Raw genomic sequence first — 17,012 nt, 5'->3', positions numbered from 1 at the left:
AAAAAGCCTTCCCTAATACGCACCTCAGCTCAGAGAGCACTCAATTTCCTTCTCTCAGAACTTCTCTTATGATACAGAGTTATATTTATTTCCCCAATAGACTCCGAGCTCTGTGTGATAGCACAGAATGTCTCTTATTTCTAGTAAAGCCAGACAGTGTAGTGTTTCACAGCATGGGCTTTCTAACCAGATTGCTTGGTTTGACTCCTGACATGACTTAGACAAGTTACTTGTTTAATTGTCTGTGCCTCAGTTTTTATATCTGTAAAATGGAAATGATGAATAATACCATGTATATGCTTAGTGTAATTCTTGGAACATGGTAATTCTCAATACATGTTAGTAATCATCATCATCATCGTCCCCAACACCCAGCTCAGCACTTAGAGCTCAGCATTCACTCAGTTGGTGCTCAGCAAACATTGGCTGGAGTAGCTGAATGAATACTCTCTCCCTAGTTGAAGAGAGACTGGAACTATGTTTTCATGTAGTCAGAATCTGTGTTCCTAACTATATAGATCTCTACCTCAATCATATTTGAGAACTGATTTTTAAATAATATTTAAGGCACTATTAGCATATATTTTGAATTTATAAAAATTGTATTTTCAGTTTAGTTCAGTTCCAGTACCATTAGAAACTATTAGCTCTGGGGAGAGCATTGTTTATATTATTGAATCTGGAACTCTTTTATATAATTTAACCTAATTGGCTTCTGGCTGTGCGAAGATCTGTGGTACTACCTGATACTAGAAAGTCTCAGTCATGACTTCCTTAAGAATGGCGTTACTGATCGTCAGATCGAAGCTCTAGATTGTAGTGTGCATTTGTTTGGTAATAGGGAGGCAATTTAATTAATTTTCACATAAAGGAAATGACTCAACATTTAAAATCTCCAGAGATTTTTATATCTTAATATGACTTCAAGTTACTGTCTAGAAACATTCCTTTCATTCCTGCAGGACTCCCTTTAGCATTTCTTGTACCACAGGTTAATGGTAATGAGGTCCCTTGCTTTTGTTCATCGGGGAGTATCTTGATTTCTTTCTCGTTTTCTTAAGGACAGTTTTGCCAGTCAGAGTATTTTCTGTTGACAGTTTTGTTCTTTCAGCCCTTTAAATTTGTTTTCCCACCGTCTTCTAGCCTTCATGGTTTTTCTGTTGAGAAATCCACCGATAGACTTACTGAGGACTCTTTTATGTAATGAGTCTCTTTTCTTACTGTTTTCAAGATTCTGTCTTTGTCTTTCAACAGTTCGATTATGATGTGTCTGAGTGGGTCTCTGTGAGTTTTTCTCTTGGAGTTCGTTGAGCTTCTTGGATTGTAGACTTATGTATTGCATCAAATTTCGGAAGTATTCATTCTTCTTAGTTTACCTTTCAGTCTGCCATTTTCCTGAGCTCCTCTGTGCTTTCTTGCATAACCTCTCTCTTCTATTTGAAATGTCATTTTTCTACCCAACATTCATTCTTTCCATAGCTGAAGTCTCACCTCCTTCACAAAGCATTCCCAAGCTGGAATAATTTCTGTTGATAAACATACCACTTACTATCAACATAACTTATTTGGCAATTAATGATCCTTCCTTCACAGATACCAAGGAAGTCTTTTCAGACCCTCATCAGGGAAAGTCAGGTACCCATCTTCAGGTTTCCACAATGCCTCGTATTTACTTATTGTGACACCCGGTACACTGCATTGCAATACTCTTCTGCCCAACTCTTCACATACACTGAGTTGCGAGTTTCTTAATGGCAGGTAGCAGTCACATTGTTTCTTGTATCCCTAAAGTGTAACAGTGACAGATATGTAGTAGGATTCAATATTTGCTGAATCATTAGATAGGTCTTAAAGTTGCATAGGGATATATTTGGTTCCATTGTATATTTTCTCTTTCACTCCTCTCAACAGTCTCCACATACGATATGTAAAATAGATAATATCTTCAGTTTAAGGAGTTGGCTCACACGATTGTGGGAGCTGCAAGTCCAGAATCTGTAGGACAGGCTGGTAGGCTGGAGACCCCGGGAAGGGTTGATGTTGTAGCTCAAGTCTGAAGAGGCTGGAGATAGAATTTCCTCTTCCTTAGAGGACCTCAGTTTTTTTTTTCCCCCTAAAGGCCTTAAACCGGTTGGCTGAGACCCACCCACACTATGGAGGGTAATAACTAAAAGTCTACTGATTTAAATGTTAATTTCATCTAAAAATACCTTTACAGCAACATCCAGACTGGTGTTTGACCAAATACCTGGGTACCATAGCCTAGCAAAGTTAATAATGTACAGTTAACTATCACAGGGGTGACAGGAAGCAGCCCTACCGAGACTCTGTCTCCTTGCCTTTCACCTCAGCTTCTTTGTATGGAAATTCTCTTATTCTTTAAATGGGACAACAGATGCCAGCAGCACCTGGACTCATATTTGTCCATCCTCATCATTTCACAGGAATGATTTTTCTTAAGAACAAATGAGATAATCCATGTAAACTGCTTATCATGTAACACCTATCATGTAGTAAATGCTTAATCAATGTTAGTTTCTGTAATCAGTAGCGGTGGTGGTGGTGGTGGTGGTGGTGGTGGTGGTGTAATGGTAGTAGTGGTAGTAGTAGAAGATATGGTAGTGGTAATAGTAGTTTTCTATTAGTTCCAAATAAAGGCATCCTATCTAAAGATTACGACTGCCTTAGCTTTGGTCGTGGGCTTGTTTTTGTATTAATTCCTGTGACTGTGGGGTGGAGTACTATGACCAGTTGAGCTTTGGCCAGAATCCAGTCCTTGGCCGGTCATTGCTCAGAGTTTGATTCTATAAAAAGATGGCATCTTCTATTTGACCTGTATGGATAGAAAGATGATAGTTGAGGGGAAAAGAGCATCTCCTCAGAGGATTGCTGGATCCTAGAAGAAGGAAAGAATGGCCAGAACAAATAGCTGCTACTATAGTGATTTAACTAAGATCATGTGTGATGGAGCTGGCATTTGAATTCTGAACTATTTCACTCCAAGTTGTATGATTTGAAAACTGTATAATGAGTTTCTAAAAGTAGAGAGTTGTTGTTGGATTATTTCAAATATTTAGACAAGATTTTTGGGCAGAGATTTCAGTGAATACATATTCTACAACTGTGTATTAGATCAATGTTTTCTAAATTTTTTTTGTAACTCATAATTTCCTTTAACAAATTTAAAAATTACTTTATCAATGTTACTTAAAATTATAAGAAATGTTAATATTATAAGTAAAAAGCAACCAAAGCATAGGCTCAGAGCCTGCTTTTTTTTCTAATTACATGTCATCTTGTACATTTTGCCTTGCAAATCTTAGGATAGTAGAGATAGTAGCATCTGCATAATGAAAAATAAGACTGCAGCCCTGAAAGCTGGTGACTTAATCAGAGTCAGAAAACCTTTCAGGGCAGAGCCAGATTAGAATCCAGGTCTCTAGTTTTTAGTCCTGTTTCTCTTGCTTTCCGTAAGACCCAGATGCCTTAGTGAAGACTACATAATGAAAAAAGCATGCTTTTCTGTTTCCTTGTTAGATTTATTGGCAGTTAAGCTACCTAATAATAAGAGAATCTTTAGGATTAAATGTTCCCAAATGGATTTTTATAAATAAGCCTTAGGATTGAAAAATATATCTTCATGGGTTTCACAACTTTCTGGTTTTCAACTGGTTTCTAGTTTTTATTGTTTTCCAATTGGAAAATAATAGATGCTTATGTTCACAAAACAAGACATAAAACTGTATCTGCGAAGGACTTTGAAGATGATTTAATCCTGTTGCTCTGACAATATTGGGATTATATTAAAATTAAGACAGATGGCTCACTTCTTTTTCTCCATAAACAGAGCCTGGCTAAATGGAAGTGAATTGCATGGACTCAGGTCCCTGAGCCTAACAGTCCTTGTGAATAGCTTTTGACCACTTCATAGTAGGTTTATGTAGTTGTCAATTTTAGGCTTTTAAAAGCCTAGCTTGGGCTTTGCTCTCCTTGCTGGTTCAGCTACTGGTTTCCATGGAACCAGAACAGTCAGCCTTCGAAATACCAGGAAGCTCTGTGCCTGGCCTTTATGGCTTTGGTATTTGTGGATTCCTCAGGGTGTACTAGCATCTCAGGAGTGAATAGGACCAGGTAGATAGTCTAAGATAGAGGGTGTATAGGGTCATTTCATTTTCCTTTTCTGGAAATTACTAAGGTGAAGGCAATAGCTATTTCCTATCATGACATCCAAGATGAACAGTGCTTTGGGCAAAATGTTCACATACCTATTTTTAGAATACATCTTTTGTTTGTCTTATCCACCTATATTGGTGGGCTTCTTAGGAAACTGCATCTAAGTATTATTTTTTATTGAAATGTTTAAATTGCTAATGTTAAGCAGAATGCTTTGTATTACTTATACATCCATGACCTTTAGAAAAATATATGTGTTAATTTGAAAGAGAGAAGAATCTAAGAAATATGACCAGGCATCCTTAATGTCCCTAAATGTGTTTAGATGTTTTTACTTTCCTGAAATGAGAAGGATAGCTGTAGAGGTTGAGTTGTGGAATACTACAGCATAACAATTTGGCATCTCTGAAATTATAATCTAAGTTAATGACAAAATTATTTGATTTTCAGTCTGATTTATAGGACAATTTCAATTGTAATGTTATTTTTTTTATAGAAAGTAATATAACTGACAATTTTATTTTTTTTTAAAGTTTCCTGTTTAGTAGTGTATGTTATACTACTTGGCTTTAATGATAAAAGGAATTTATGAGACCAGATGTTTACTAGGTAAAAATAGATCAAAAATTTAAATTTAATGGATTTCAATACTAAGAAAAATTAATGAGTCTCATATTTTATTTAATTGGGAATGGTTTTCAGGATATATTTGGAGACATCACCACTACTCCCCACCTACACCCAAAATTATGAAGAGAAATTTGTATTTGCTAAATTTCCTCCATTTTACCCAAATATAGACTATGTTTGCTTGTTAGAACCGAGAGTCCTTTGTAATCTGTTTCCTTTTTCACCAAGCAAGCTTCCTTCTTTTGCTTTCCCATTCTTCTGTCTTGTCTCCTTTAAGCCAGCTTACTGTCTTGCAGCCTTGTTTTCCTTCAGGTACACTTGATCTGAGCAGACACAGTCAGTAAAGCAGTTAACAGTGGAGCAGAAAGGATTGAATACAAACATGCTCATTAGTGTGTGCAGTGCTGATCTTTGATACTGTGTAATGTTTTTTTATTTTTGTTATTGTCTACTGTGGGAAACCAGGAGCTGAATTGATATTGACCTTGTGTGGAATGCCTCTGAAGATATGAGATGGGGGGAGGGGGCTAGTTTTTCATGTGACTTATCTCTGGCATGCTGCAGTGGAACTGAAAACTCTCTTCTGCTCACATAAGGAGGAAAGAAAAAATTTCCAAGAGTGAGCTTACAGAATTTGTGGGGTATATTTAGGTTTTTCTTCCTACGTTTTTCTATTTTCCTATTTTACCTAATTTTACAAGGACTGAAAGTGGGGTATGACCTTTCTATAATAAGTAGATTGAGGTATGAGAGGAACAGGCTGCAACAATGATTCGTATGGTAAGGGACTGTTTATTAAAATCTCCGCGACATCGTGACCCACATTGCAACCCATCTGACAAACGGTTAGTGAGCTCCTTGGCCATCTCAAGTGTTTAAAAGTAGCAGTATACAGAGGCTTTATTCTTGTGCTTTCTTTCTCCCATATAAATCCTGAAAACATTGTGCCTACATATCCAAAACAGTTGAGTTTTGTCTACGTTTAAAATCTCACCTCAAAAGGTGAGAAATATAAATGTAGCATGCAGTTGTCCATTAAGTATCTCCTTTGGTATAATTTTCTCACTTCCTTTTATGCTACAGTTTAATGGAGCCTGAGCTTATGTTTGGGTTATGTCTGGGATGAAACTGAGATATGGTCATGAAGCTCTAAGGGGAAACTGCCGTAGTTAGTCTGGAGGATTTCCTTCTTGAATGCCATCCTCCCTTCTTCATATTGCTTTCTTTTACCTCCCTTGCCCCCACTTCCAAAAATGTATTGCTGCAGAATTCTATGGCTTTTTCTCTTATTTTGTAGAAAAGAAAGGAAAGTGAAGGAAACTCCGTGTGTGTGTGTGTGTGTGTGTGTGTGTGTGTGTGTGATTTTAATACAAATGGCAGTTAAATTTATTACATCAAAAGAAATAACTTTATTTTGTAATTCTGAATCTAAGATTGCTTAAGATTCATTCATTAGGAATCCAGCTCTGATGGAAGCATGTAAGAATTTAGATAATGATATTTCAAAGTTAAGGTGGATCCTAGCATGTTTGATCTGAAGAGCAGAAAGAGTTAATTGCTAATGTGATTCTTTTTTCACTTATTATACATTATTTTATGTATTTAATCAACATTATTTTATGTATTTAATCAATTGAGATTGATTGGAGATCCCAAAATAGCCTTTTTTAGCAGATGTATTTGATAGAGCTAATGGCCTGTGTATTGGCAACCCTTTTTCCATATTCTCTCTGTTTCATTCTAAAATTGGTACACACCAGTGATTTAAGGGGAAATTAACACTTCAGCAAATGTCTTTTTCCTTAATATTGTTGACTATTTCTATTAGCCATTTTCATTTGATTTAACAGGGTACTTAAGGGTTAAGCTTACAGAGCTGATGCAACCCCTCCTTTTTTTACCAGCAATTTTCATTGGACAGCATTTCCATAGCAACAGTGAGATCAGTGAAACCTGAGTGTTTCATTGATTATTTTTCTCCTCTTCCTTTTTTAATCTATTCTCTTTTTATCACATTTTAGTGAGAAAGCGATTTTTTTTTTTTTAACGAACAGAGCTTATATTGATTTCTGTTCCATAAATAATTAAAAGAGGGTAGAATAATCTGCCCTTCATTTAAAAATTGAATGTTTCACTATGTATTTAAAAAGCGATTCAGGATTAGGAGGATGGATAACCATACCGGCTGTAGCTGATGTTCTCAAATATTCTTGCATTGTTTGCTGGTCTTCTAGGGAAAAGAATAATGTGGAACAGGACCTTAAGGAGAAAGAAGATACCATTAAACAGAGGACGTGTGAGGTTCAGGTACGTGAACTGTAAAATTCAGTTCTATTTCTGAATTAGGAGAATTCATTTTAGATGTATAGGGTCATTTACTATGTGATAGTTGTGATGTTGATGAATAGGTCAAAGAATACCTGTTATATTTGTATATGTGATATAAATATTTATCTTGTGTACAATGATTGTTTTTCTCTGAATTCTGGCCTGCGAAGATCATACGGCAATGAGAAAGGATTATTTTTCATCATAAATTTATAGTTTTGAAAGTATTTTAAAGATAATATTTACCTACTTATTATATCATTAAAGGTAAGTTTGACTTATGTAAACATTATTACAGCAGTAAAATTAAATGAGTAGTAAAATCGTCATCATCACCATGAAAATGCAAATTGCTTTTTCATAGATGTGAGATTTTGTTAGCTAGGAGACTTAGTATTTTAAAAGACTGTTTTTCATAATACTAGTAAGGTGGAAATGATATGAAACAATTTAAAATAGTATTTTATAAGTTGCTCAGTAGCCAGGGTATCTTAAACTTTGGCTTAAAGAGATTTAATTCATTTTCATTAAGTGCTATGTTAAGAAGCTTCATTTTACAAATAGAAAATATAAAACCTCAGTTTCTGACTGAGAAATGATACAAAAAGGGGTATTTCAAACATTAAAAATATAGAAAACCAGGCAGTGTTGCAATTTGAACAGTAAGCATTGCATGTGACCATGTTACTGGGGCACTGATTCCTGAATGCTGCACCAGCATACACAGGAGGCTGGGAGTAGAAGCACTGGCAGCAGTTGCCATTAATAGCTCATGGATGGTCATTTCTTAACATGTTACTTGTGTGTTGGATTTCCCTGCTTATCTCAGTTTTAAATGGGTGAAAGCTCTAAATTGTTAGATGTATTGATTTGTTTTGCTGTGAGACATTCACCAGAGATTGTCTACCAGGTAGACGATGCTAGGGTGGGGAGAATGATTTACTGAGGGATTAAGGAAGAAGCCAGAGAGACTTCTTATTGGAAATTGATTCTCGTATTGAATGACTGCATTTACTATATATACTATAATTTTCCTAAAGGTGGTACAGAAGTCAAGAGATCATCACTAATATATTTCTCTTTGTGGTAGTGGGGTGGGGGGGTTATGTCAATTATGTTATTTTTGTGTAGTTTTTGAGCTTCACAGACTTTAAGCAGTTATTGCTGAAAATAGTTTAAGAATAGAAGAAAAAATAATTGCAAAAGTTTTCTGAATCTGAAGAAATAGATATAGTTACCGATAAAATCTTGGACAGCTTCAAAATTTAACCAGATAATATTTCAAAGTATGAAGTTCTTTGCGATAGACAATATTTTGTTATTTGTGTACATGTTGGTTTTCCCTACTGCATCTTTTGAGGATGTGAATTTAACTAGCCAGTTTAGACAAACATTAAAATTTACATGATTCCTTTTAGGCTAAATGAGCTATGTTTGAATATTTGATTCCTTATAGTTTTACTGTCAGTCAAAATTTCTTCATGATTTGCTTATCTTTCTTAGTGGTGATGGTACAGTATATGTTAAATCTTAAGCTTTGCTAAATCTCAAGTGTAGGATTGGCAGAAGAAGTCTAAATTGTTTAATTTTTCTGCATAAGGTGCTGTAAGTGAAAGGCATTATTGGTACAAATCAAGTTGTAATGGTCGAACATAAGTTCATTAAAAAAAGAACATTGAATTAAAGCTTTGCATTAATAGGTTCGTTATTCATTTCATTCCAATACACATGTCTGCACTGTCCATGGTAATGAGACACTAGGCTAAGAATGACACAGATAATTGACATCTACAAGTAATTAAAACTTTTCATCTTAGTGATCATTTTCTATTTTCTAAAGCACAAGACAATTTACCAGAAGTAGTAATAAATGGATTTCATTACCTATTGAATTAACTTGGATTTACCATTTGAAATGAAACATAGACTAAGAAACACATAGATAATTAAAATCTGTTAAGTAACCACAACTCCTAGTGCTTATTTTCTAATTTCTCTGGCAAAAGGCAGTTTACTGGCGCTATTAGTAAATAGCAGAATCAAAGAATGTGTACTTCACTGCTTTTTGACGCTGCTTTATAATGGTGATAGTAATGAGAAATGCCAAAATGAAGACATCAGGGGAGAAGGGAATTTTGACCTATCAGTGAGTGTCTGCCTACTCCAAAATTGTCTTTTCCGAGTGTTCTTGCTTTTTTCCATATTCCTAAGTCATAGGTAGTGATTATATGAGCTCATATCTCAAGGCAGAAACTAAACTTTCAAAACTTCTTTAAATGTGACCAAAGTGCCAAAAGACTAGTTTGTTTTTGTTTGTTTTGCATTTATATAGTTTTCCTAATTCAGTAAAATTAGAAATTGTCCATATAATTGAATTCTAAATTTTTGTTTTCTCTCTATTGTCCCGTGAATTACATGTTGAAAACTTTCAGTTCCAGATTTTTTTCTTGAAGTCCAAACCAATGATTAACTTCAAATTTAATTTCATGATAAGCAATGCTAGTGTATCAAGTTCTGCGGAGAAATGAGGCCCAAAGTAATCCAAGGGGAAAAGGCTATAAAAGACCATTCTGTCTCGAATGTTTATGGTTTGGGCTTTTGTTGTTGTTGTTAGGGAGAGAAGGTAGACCCGCACTTTTTTCTACCTTAATCTGCCTGTGCACAATTTTATTAAAATTTTTCTCCTGAGTAGTCAACAAACATTTAGAAATTCACTCTCATATGTCTGCTTTCTTCAGTTTTGCAGAGAAGTTTATAGGAACAACTTGGTATCAGACACACTTGAATTTAGTTCCCGGTTCTGGCTCTTCCTAGGTTTGTGATCCTAAGTAATTTAACAGCTCTACACATTGGTTTTCTCTTCTGCAATGTGGGATAATAAAAATACCACACACTTAGAGTTGCTGTGAGAATAAAATGAGATAATGCAGGTAAAGTGCCTCACAGAGTGATTGGCACTGGGTAAGAGTTCAGTAAATGTTCTGATTAGTAATAGTGTTCTGTACCTTATGTCATCTCCTTAGTACCCTCCCTTCGTTGTCAAGCTCTTTATCTGTGACTTGTATCTTCACTTCAGGCTGTGTGCACATAGGACTCACCAGTTTGAAAATACCCTTTCTTCCCTAGATATTGCTGCCACGTTAGCTACCAAACTCTTTTTCTATATTTTTGTTGTTTTTTTTGTGGCCATTTTTTCCTTCCTGTCCTTTCAGTAATCCTACTTAGTGTGCTGTTAACCTATATGACAGTGCTTTAATTTTTCTCCTCAGGACCAATCCATTGGTTACTGCTTTCCTGGATTATATTCTCCTAGATATTCTCGTACTCTGTCCCTTTGCTTCTGTTGTCTTTGCTGGGGACTGACATACTCCCCCGCCCCCTCCAATTCCTTCCTTTTCATTAGCCCCTGTCGTCCATGCCAATGACTCCCAAATATTTATCAGGCCCTCAAATCTCCTGAGTAGCAGTCTTATATCTCTAGTTGGGCATTTTGGTGTTTATCATTTCAAAGTCAGTATGTCTAAAATAAATCTCATCTTGTTGAAAAACATTGGCTTCAGTTTTGAACTTTCCTACTTCCGTCAGTGTTTTCCTTTCTCACTACTGCCACCCTTATCACCTAACACCTAAAAATTTAAAATCAAATCACAAATGCTTACCCCCCTTTTTTTTTTTGCCTTTCTTCCTAAACTAATTTTAGTATTATGACTCTCAGATGTGAAAATATTTACTGCTGCCCACCGCCACTGTTAATGATGGGAGGATGTCATACCACCTGGGAATATTAGAGATAGAAAATAGAAAAAAAGATAAGATATAAACCCTTCTCTTTTGCTACTTATTTTTTTATTTTCTGCCTCTGAACTGTGTGCCTGTGCATCCTCCTTCTTTTTCCCACTCTTATACCTTTTTGTCCTTGCAATCCAGAATGTTCCCTACCTCCCTGCTCATGTGAATTCTACCCACGTCTTAAAGCCCAGCTCAAATTCCACCACTTCTTTAAAACTTTCCCTTCTCTGTTTTTTCAGTTGACACCAGTCTTTCCTGTGTCGAAACTTCCAAAGAGTATATCCACTTATATTGCATGTACAGTATGTTACCTTATTGTACTGGTTTAGTGTGTATATGTATATAGATTCCAGTCTCTTCTAGCCTATATTGTGAGCTCCTTAAGCTTAGAAATTGTATCTTAGATCATATCTTTTATTATATTTGGTAATGTATTGTTAGATGGAGGTAAATTTAAGGAAGTGGTTGACAACAAATGAATGAAGTTCAGTTTTGTGCATGAAATTAAAAATAGGCCAAGACATACTCAGAAACCACAGGCAGAACTATTGGGAGCACAGTAGGTATCATGAAGAATCATGCTTTTCCATATTGTTCATACTATCTTCATGCAAAAGAAGCTCCCACTTATTTATGCTATATCAGTAAAGATTCAGTAATTCATAGTAATTGTCCATTTTTTAAAAATTTTAGTTCACTTAGTTGTTTTTTTCTTAAATGAAGAGGGATGACATATTTTGGGTGGAACTAAAATTAGATACATGAGCTTAATGCTGTTAGAACATGCTAGGAAGCATATGATTAGGAAGTAAAGACAGGTTGTTGGTGAGGTTTTCTAACATGCACCTAGTTTAATAGACTGCCTTTCTGTTTTTCGACTTCAGCATCTTGCTGTACAGTTGATACTTTTTTTTTCTATTAAGAATACTCCTATAACTTCCATTTTGAGAATTAGGCCAACATAGTGAATGTACTTGATTATTTCTAGTTTGGTTTAGTCTATAGAGTTTTTTTTTTTTTAATCAGTTAAATATAAGTAAATGTTTTACTCACAAATTTGTGTCCTTTTTCTTTTTTTTTTTTACTGTTTTATTTGAAACAAATGCAAATGTATTCATGTTGCTCATGTTTCATAGGTTTAGTACTTAAGTTACTTCTTTAGTTGTGCAACTGACTTGGGTTACTAAAATAAATTATTTTGCTCTATAATATATAAATAAGAGTTTTTATGTATGTGTTTAAATTTTTATTTTCACTACTCCTGTAGTGCTTCATGGGGTGTGGAGGGATGGGGGTAAATTTATTATTGTCAGTAACTTGTATGATTTCTAGAAAACAGGACATTTTTCTTGAAATTTTATTTTAAATAAAGTCCAGATCCCAGCTCAAGGATCTCTTCATTCCTGGATGAGGAAACTTGGATGTGACTAGCTTTGGTGTTTTTCTGCAACAAACCTTGGCACTGTACTTCAGTAGTCTTGTTAACTTCATCCTTGTCATTCTCTAATTGCTGTGTCCTCCTTTCTTTTGTTGTTGATGGCACAGGTAAGCAAGTAGAGCATGCTTATGGGAAATAGAGCGTAACTGCCGACCAGTGTATTGCTTTTAGGGAAGGGAGTAGGATAGGAGGAATGATCCAGGGAACATTCAATTAACTGTACTGTTAATTTATTTATTTATTTATTTTTTACAACAAAAGAATATTTATATAAAATTTTGTGTGATAGAAAAAGAAAAATTATCTATGTGAATGATCATTTTAGATCATAAAGGATACTTCTCTTGTAGACAAGTTTTACAGGAACCATTCATTCTACTTGTAAAATAATTTTGCTCAAGCAAGTTTTTCCCAGGCAAATTTTTATTGCTGGAGCTAGCTTCTTTTCATTTAGAAGCTGGAGGGAAAGTAAGGCAATTGATGAATTTTATTAATGTGTTTACTTATATCATTTCATGTTTCTAAATTATCAGACTAGCAAAACCTAAGATAGAAGGGGCAGAAGGCTTAAATGAAGCCCAATTTTACAAACCCTACTTAATGTTTAAAAATTGTGATAATGTCATTTGAAAAATAAATCTTCAGAGTCCTTAAGGTCTTCACTGTCAACATATTCTAAACCCCTGTATCTTAGATTCACCTTTAAACACAAAGGTCTCTTTTAAGAGAAAAACTCATCAATATCATTAATAATTCAAGACAGGAACCGAAATATAAAACTACATCAGAATGAAATAAAATATTACATGAAGAAAATGCAGGCTAAAATATGTGTAACCCATTTTTCTAGCTATACAACACAATATTGAAACAATTTTCAGATACACTGGAAGGGGAAAGATAAGCAAGAAAGTAACTCTAATTTAAACAGAATTAATAAAGAAATGTTCTGAAAGCAAAAGAAAGAAAAAAGGAAAGAGAGCCTAACTACAAAGGTATCTTCAAATGTCTTCTTCAGTCATTTACTTGATGGGATGACATTTGATAGTGGTGGGATCATGCACTGATTTTCCCAAAGAGCTATCTCTTAAATGAAGAGAAAATTATCCTAGTTTAGTGGAAGATACTGTTTGCTAGGAGTTCCTGCCACTGCCCTAGTTAAAGGGGGAAGGGACGGCAGGGGCGTAGATATGCATTTGTTGCCTTCACTTAGTCTCAGGGTAAGCAAATCTGTACCAAAATAAAATAGCCATGTATTTCTGGATACTAATATATCGATGTGGAAATTGTCATTTTTTGACATTGCTTGACATTTTCTATTACAAAAGTAATGTGGGTCTCTAGTAATCCTATAAAATATAGAAAAATATTTTTTAAACTCCACAATTTCACATTCTAGAGAGAACCATTAACATTTTGCTATATTTTCTATGGATATACATAAATTGCTTTATATTTATTGGTGATCTATCATATATGCCTTTGTATTTAGCTTCTAAAAATTAGCATTATGTCTTAGAAATTTTCTTATATTATGTGACCCTTTTAAGGTAAATTTTATATTTATTACATTTACAATAAAAGTAGAGACATCAAAATTACATCTAATTATCAAGACTACATATTATTAGGGATGTGAAGTCCAAGGTTTTTCTTCGGGATTTGAGAGAGGATGGGAAATTATAATATTTGAGAATGGAGATAGGTAACATACTTTTCCTATTCCCACTTCTGAACATTTTTAATTAAAAGGACAGGGAAAAATTTTCCCCCAGGGTTCTTAAAAACTGCTTTTTAGGCCAGTGTATTATTATATATTAACTATACACTAATTTCATATAGCTTAATATATCCAGAATAGTATATAAGGTATTTACAATGAATTGTCTTCCCCCCGCAAAATAAAATTACTTTATATCTGCAGGTGGCAGTCCTTTAAAAATATTTTATAGTTGAATTATAACCATATTTTAAACAGCTGCAGTTATTCAAGCTGCTGTGTTACAATGAAGCAGTTATTCTGCCTTCCTGAAGAGTACGAATAGCACATAATATAATGTAAAAAACAAATACATAAGCTTAAAAACACAAAAAGCTATATGCTACAGTGAGTGACATGCTAAAGCAGTAAAGGTTATTTTCATATAATGGAAATTTAAAATGTCAGATCAGTTTTGGTTAAACGCTATAAAAATAGTGAATCAATATAGAAATTTAGGTATTATTTTAATTTAGCAAAAAAACATTTTATCATAGGTCAGTTTGAGGCTAGTATGAATATTTAGCTATATAAATAGAGAGTGAAGTTTTTCACAGCATGTTAAAAGAACATAAAGTTTTTTTTTCTGTCACCCTCAGGCACATTTCCCAATAATTTCTCCCAGATACTAGAATCCTTGTCCTAGTTATTAGTCAACACTTAATTAATCATTTGGAATGTGCTAGGCATTGTGCTAGATTGTAGCATCTCAAAGAAAGGTGAGGCATTAGCTCTGTCCTTCAGCAGTTTATGATATAGTAAGTATGATAATAGAGGTGAGGTACAAACTTCTATAAGAGCACAGTGAAACAAGCTCACGGTGGAGAAGAGGAGAATATATGTGGCCGGGCCCTAAGAATGAGTAGTTTCCAGGTAGCAGTGATGGGGAAGGCATTCAAGGCAGAGGAAATGGCTTAGAAAAGGCACAGAGACGCTGAAGTATATTGTCTGTTGGTGAAAGAAGAGAATCTTTTGAGGATGGGGCTCAAGTGAATGTGAGGAAGAGAAGATAGTAGAAGAAGGATAACTTGGCACTCAGATTGGAAGGTTCTGGTGTGTCTTGTAGCCATATTACTTTAGTCTCCAGATAGGAAACCATCATATATTTTTGAAACAGAGTGATTGAAGAGCTTTCCTTTGCGATTAGTTATTTTTAAAGAAAGTAGGACATTTAGAATAGAAAGAAACAAAGGCAGAAAAAGCAATTATGAATCAAGGGATGGACAGTGAAAGTGAGCAATGCCAAGTGCATGTCTAAAGCTATATCTCTGTATTTGGATATGGGTCAGCTAACAGTGTAAGTAAGACTAAAAATTTAGGCATGAAAAAAATTTAGGCAGTGCTGGTAAATTAATGATAGACTTGAAAACCCATATCCGAAAAGATATTTGCACACTGATGTTCATAGCAGCATTATTCATAGTGGCTAGGACATGGAAGCAACCAAAGTGTCTTACGATAGATGATTAGATAAAGAAGCTGTGGTACGTATATACAATGGAATATTACTCAGCCATAAGAAGAGATGAAATACTGCCATTTGTGACAACATGGATGGACCTTGAGGTAATCACGCTAAGCGAAATAAGCCAGACAGGAAAGGTTGAAAATCACATATCACTTACATGTGGGATATAAACCTAAAAGCAACAAATGAACAGGACAAACAGACTCATGGACATGAACTATAGACTAGTGGGTACCAGAGGATAGGGGGTGGGGGAGGTAGATGGGGTAAAGGGGGTCAAGTATGTAGTGACAGAAAGAAATCTAATTGTGGGATGCGAACACACAGTGTAAATATATATATGCCTTACTGTTAAAAAAAAATTACTAGTGGAGCTCACCATTATGAATCTATAATCACATAGACTAGAATGTTGGCACTAGAAGAGTCTTTCAACATCATTCATGTGTCGGCCTTTTTAAAGACATTTTTGAAGAAAGCAGCATGATAGTTATACTTTTAGATTTAATCAGTTGGTTGAGAAAATATAAGATAAAACTAGTTTTAAAAAGCATTTTTCAATGTTTTATTTAATTACAGAAGCATCTACATATGCAGGCATACCTCCTTTTTTCATGCTTCAAAGATAGTGCATTTTTTACAAATCGAAAGTTTGTAGCAGCCCTGTGATGAGCAAGCCTATTGGCGCCATTTTTCTAACAGGCTCAGATGATGGTTAGCATTTTTTAACAGTAAAGTATTTTTAAATTAAGGTATGCATATCGTTTTTAAAGACAATGCTATTACACACTTAATAGACTACATTATAACTTTTATATGCACTGGGAAACCAAAAAATTAGTCTAACTCACTTTATTGCAGTGGTCTGGAGTTGAACCTGCAATATCTCCAAAGTATGCCTGTATTTGAAAAATAGTGGCACACATGTGTGAGACAGTCTACAGACAGTGTATAGCATAGCGATTAAGAGCTCAGGCTCTAGAGTCAGAACCTAGTTTGAATCCATGGCTTGCTAACTTATAACTTTGAACAAGTTACATGTCCATCTGTGCCTCAGTTTTCTCATTTGTAAAATGCGAATAATAATTATACCTACCTTATAAATGAGTTAATAAATGGAAACAGCCTGGAACTGTACCTAGCACAGTGTAAGCACTATTGAAAATGTTTGTTATTATGAAGATGATGTCATGCTATTTTGTATAACATGCAATAAATTAAGAGACCTTATTGTAATTAAGTTTTTCTTCTATTCTTAGATTCTTATTCTAATGAATAATTTTTGGGACCTTTGAATAGTATGTTATTAAAAAGATGGTTATTTCAAAAATTTGTGTTTACAATTTTCCTTCACCCTCTTTGAGATCTCTGCTCACCTCTTGCCAACACATGCCTTAGAGTTATCAATCCTCTCTTCTTTCTCACCT

The 17,012-nt window shown here is 34.7% G+C and overlaps 1 protein-coding gene across 2 annotated transcripts in view; it reads left to right on the top strand.

Moving 5' to 3' along the window:
• EPS15 (epidermal growth factor receptor pathway substrate 15) overlaps window positions 1-17,012 on the top strand; it is a 116,510-nt gene that overhangs the window by 65,408 nt on the left and 34,090 nt on the right. For both annotated transcript variants that reach the window (XM_011367686.2, XM_011367688.2), the window contains exon 13: window positions 7,038-7,110. In XM_011367686.2, the coding sequence (XP_011365988.1) occupies window positions 7,038-7,110 (73 nt within the window). The remainder of the gene's footprint in view (window positions 1-7,037; window positions 7,111-17,012) is intronic.

This window comes from Pteropus vampyrus, unplaced genomic scaffold (genome assembly GCF_000151845.1).
Source record: "Pteropus vampyrus isolate Shadow unplaced genomic scaffold, Pvam_2.0 Scaffold135, whole genome shotgun sequence".
NCBI lineage: Eukaryota > Metazoa > Chordata > Mammalia > Chiroptera > Pteropodidae > Pteropus > Pteropus vampyrus.
Note: the sequence above shows the minus strand (reverse complement) of the source record. Positions and strands in the feature narration are given on the sequence as shown.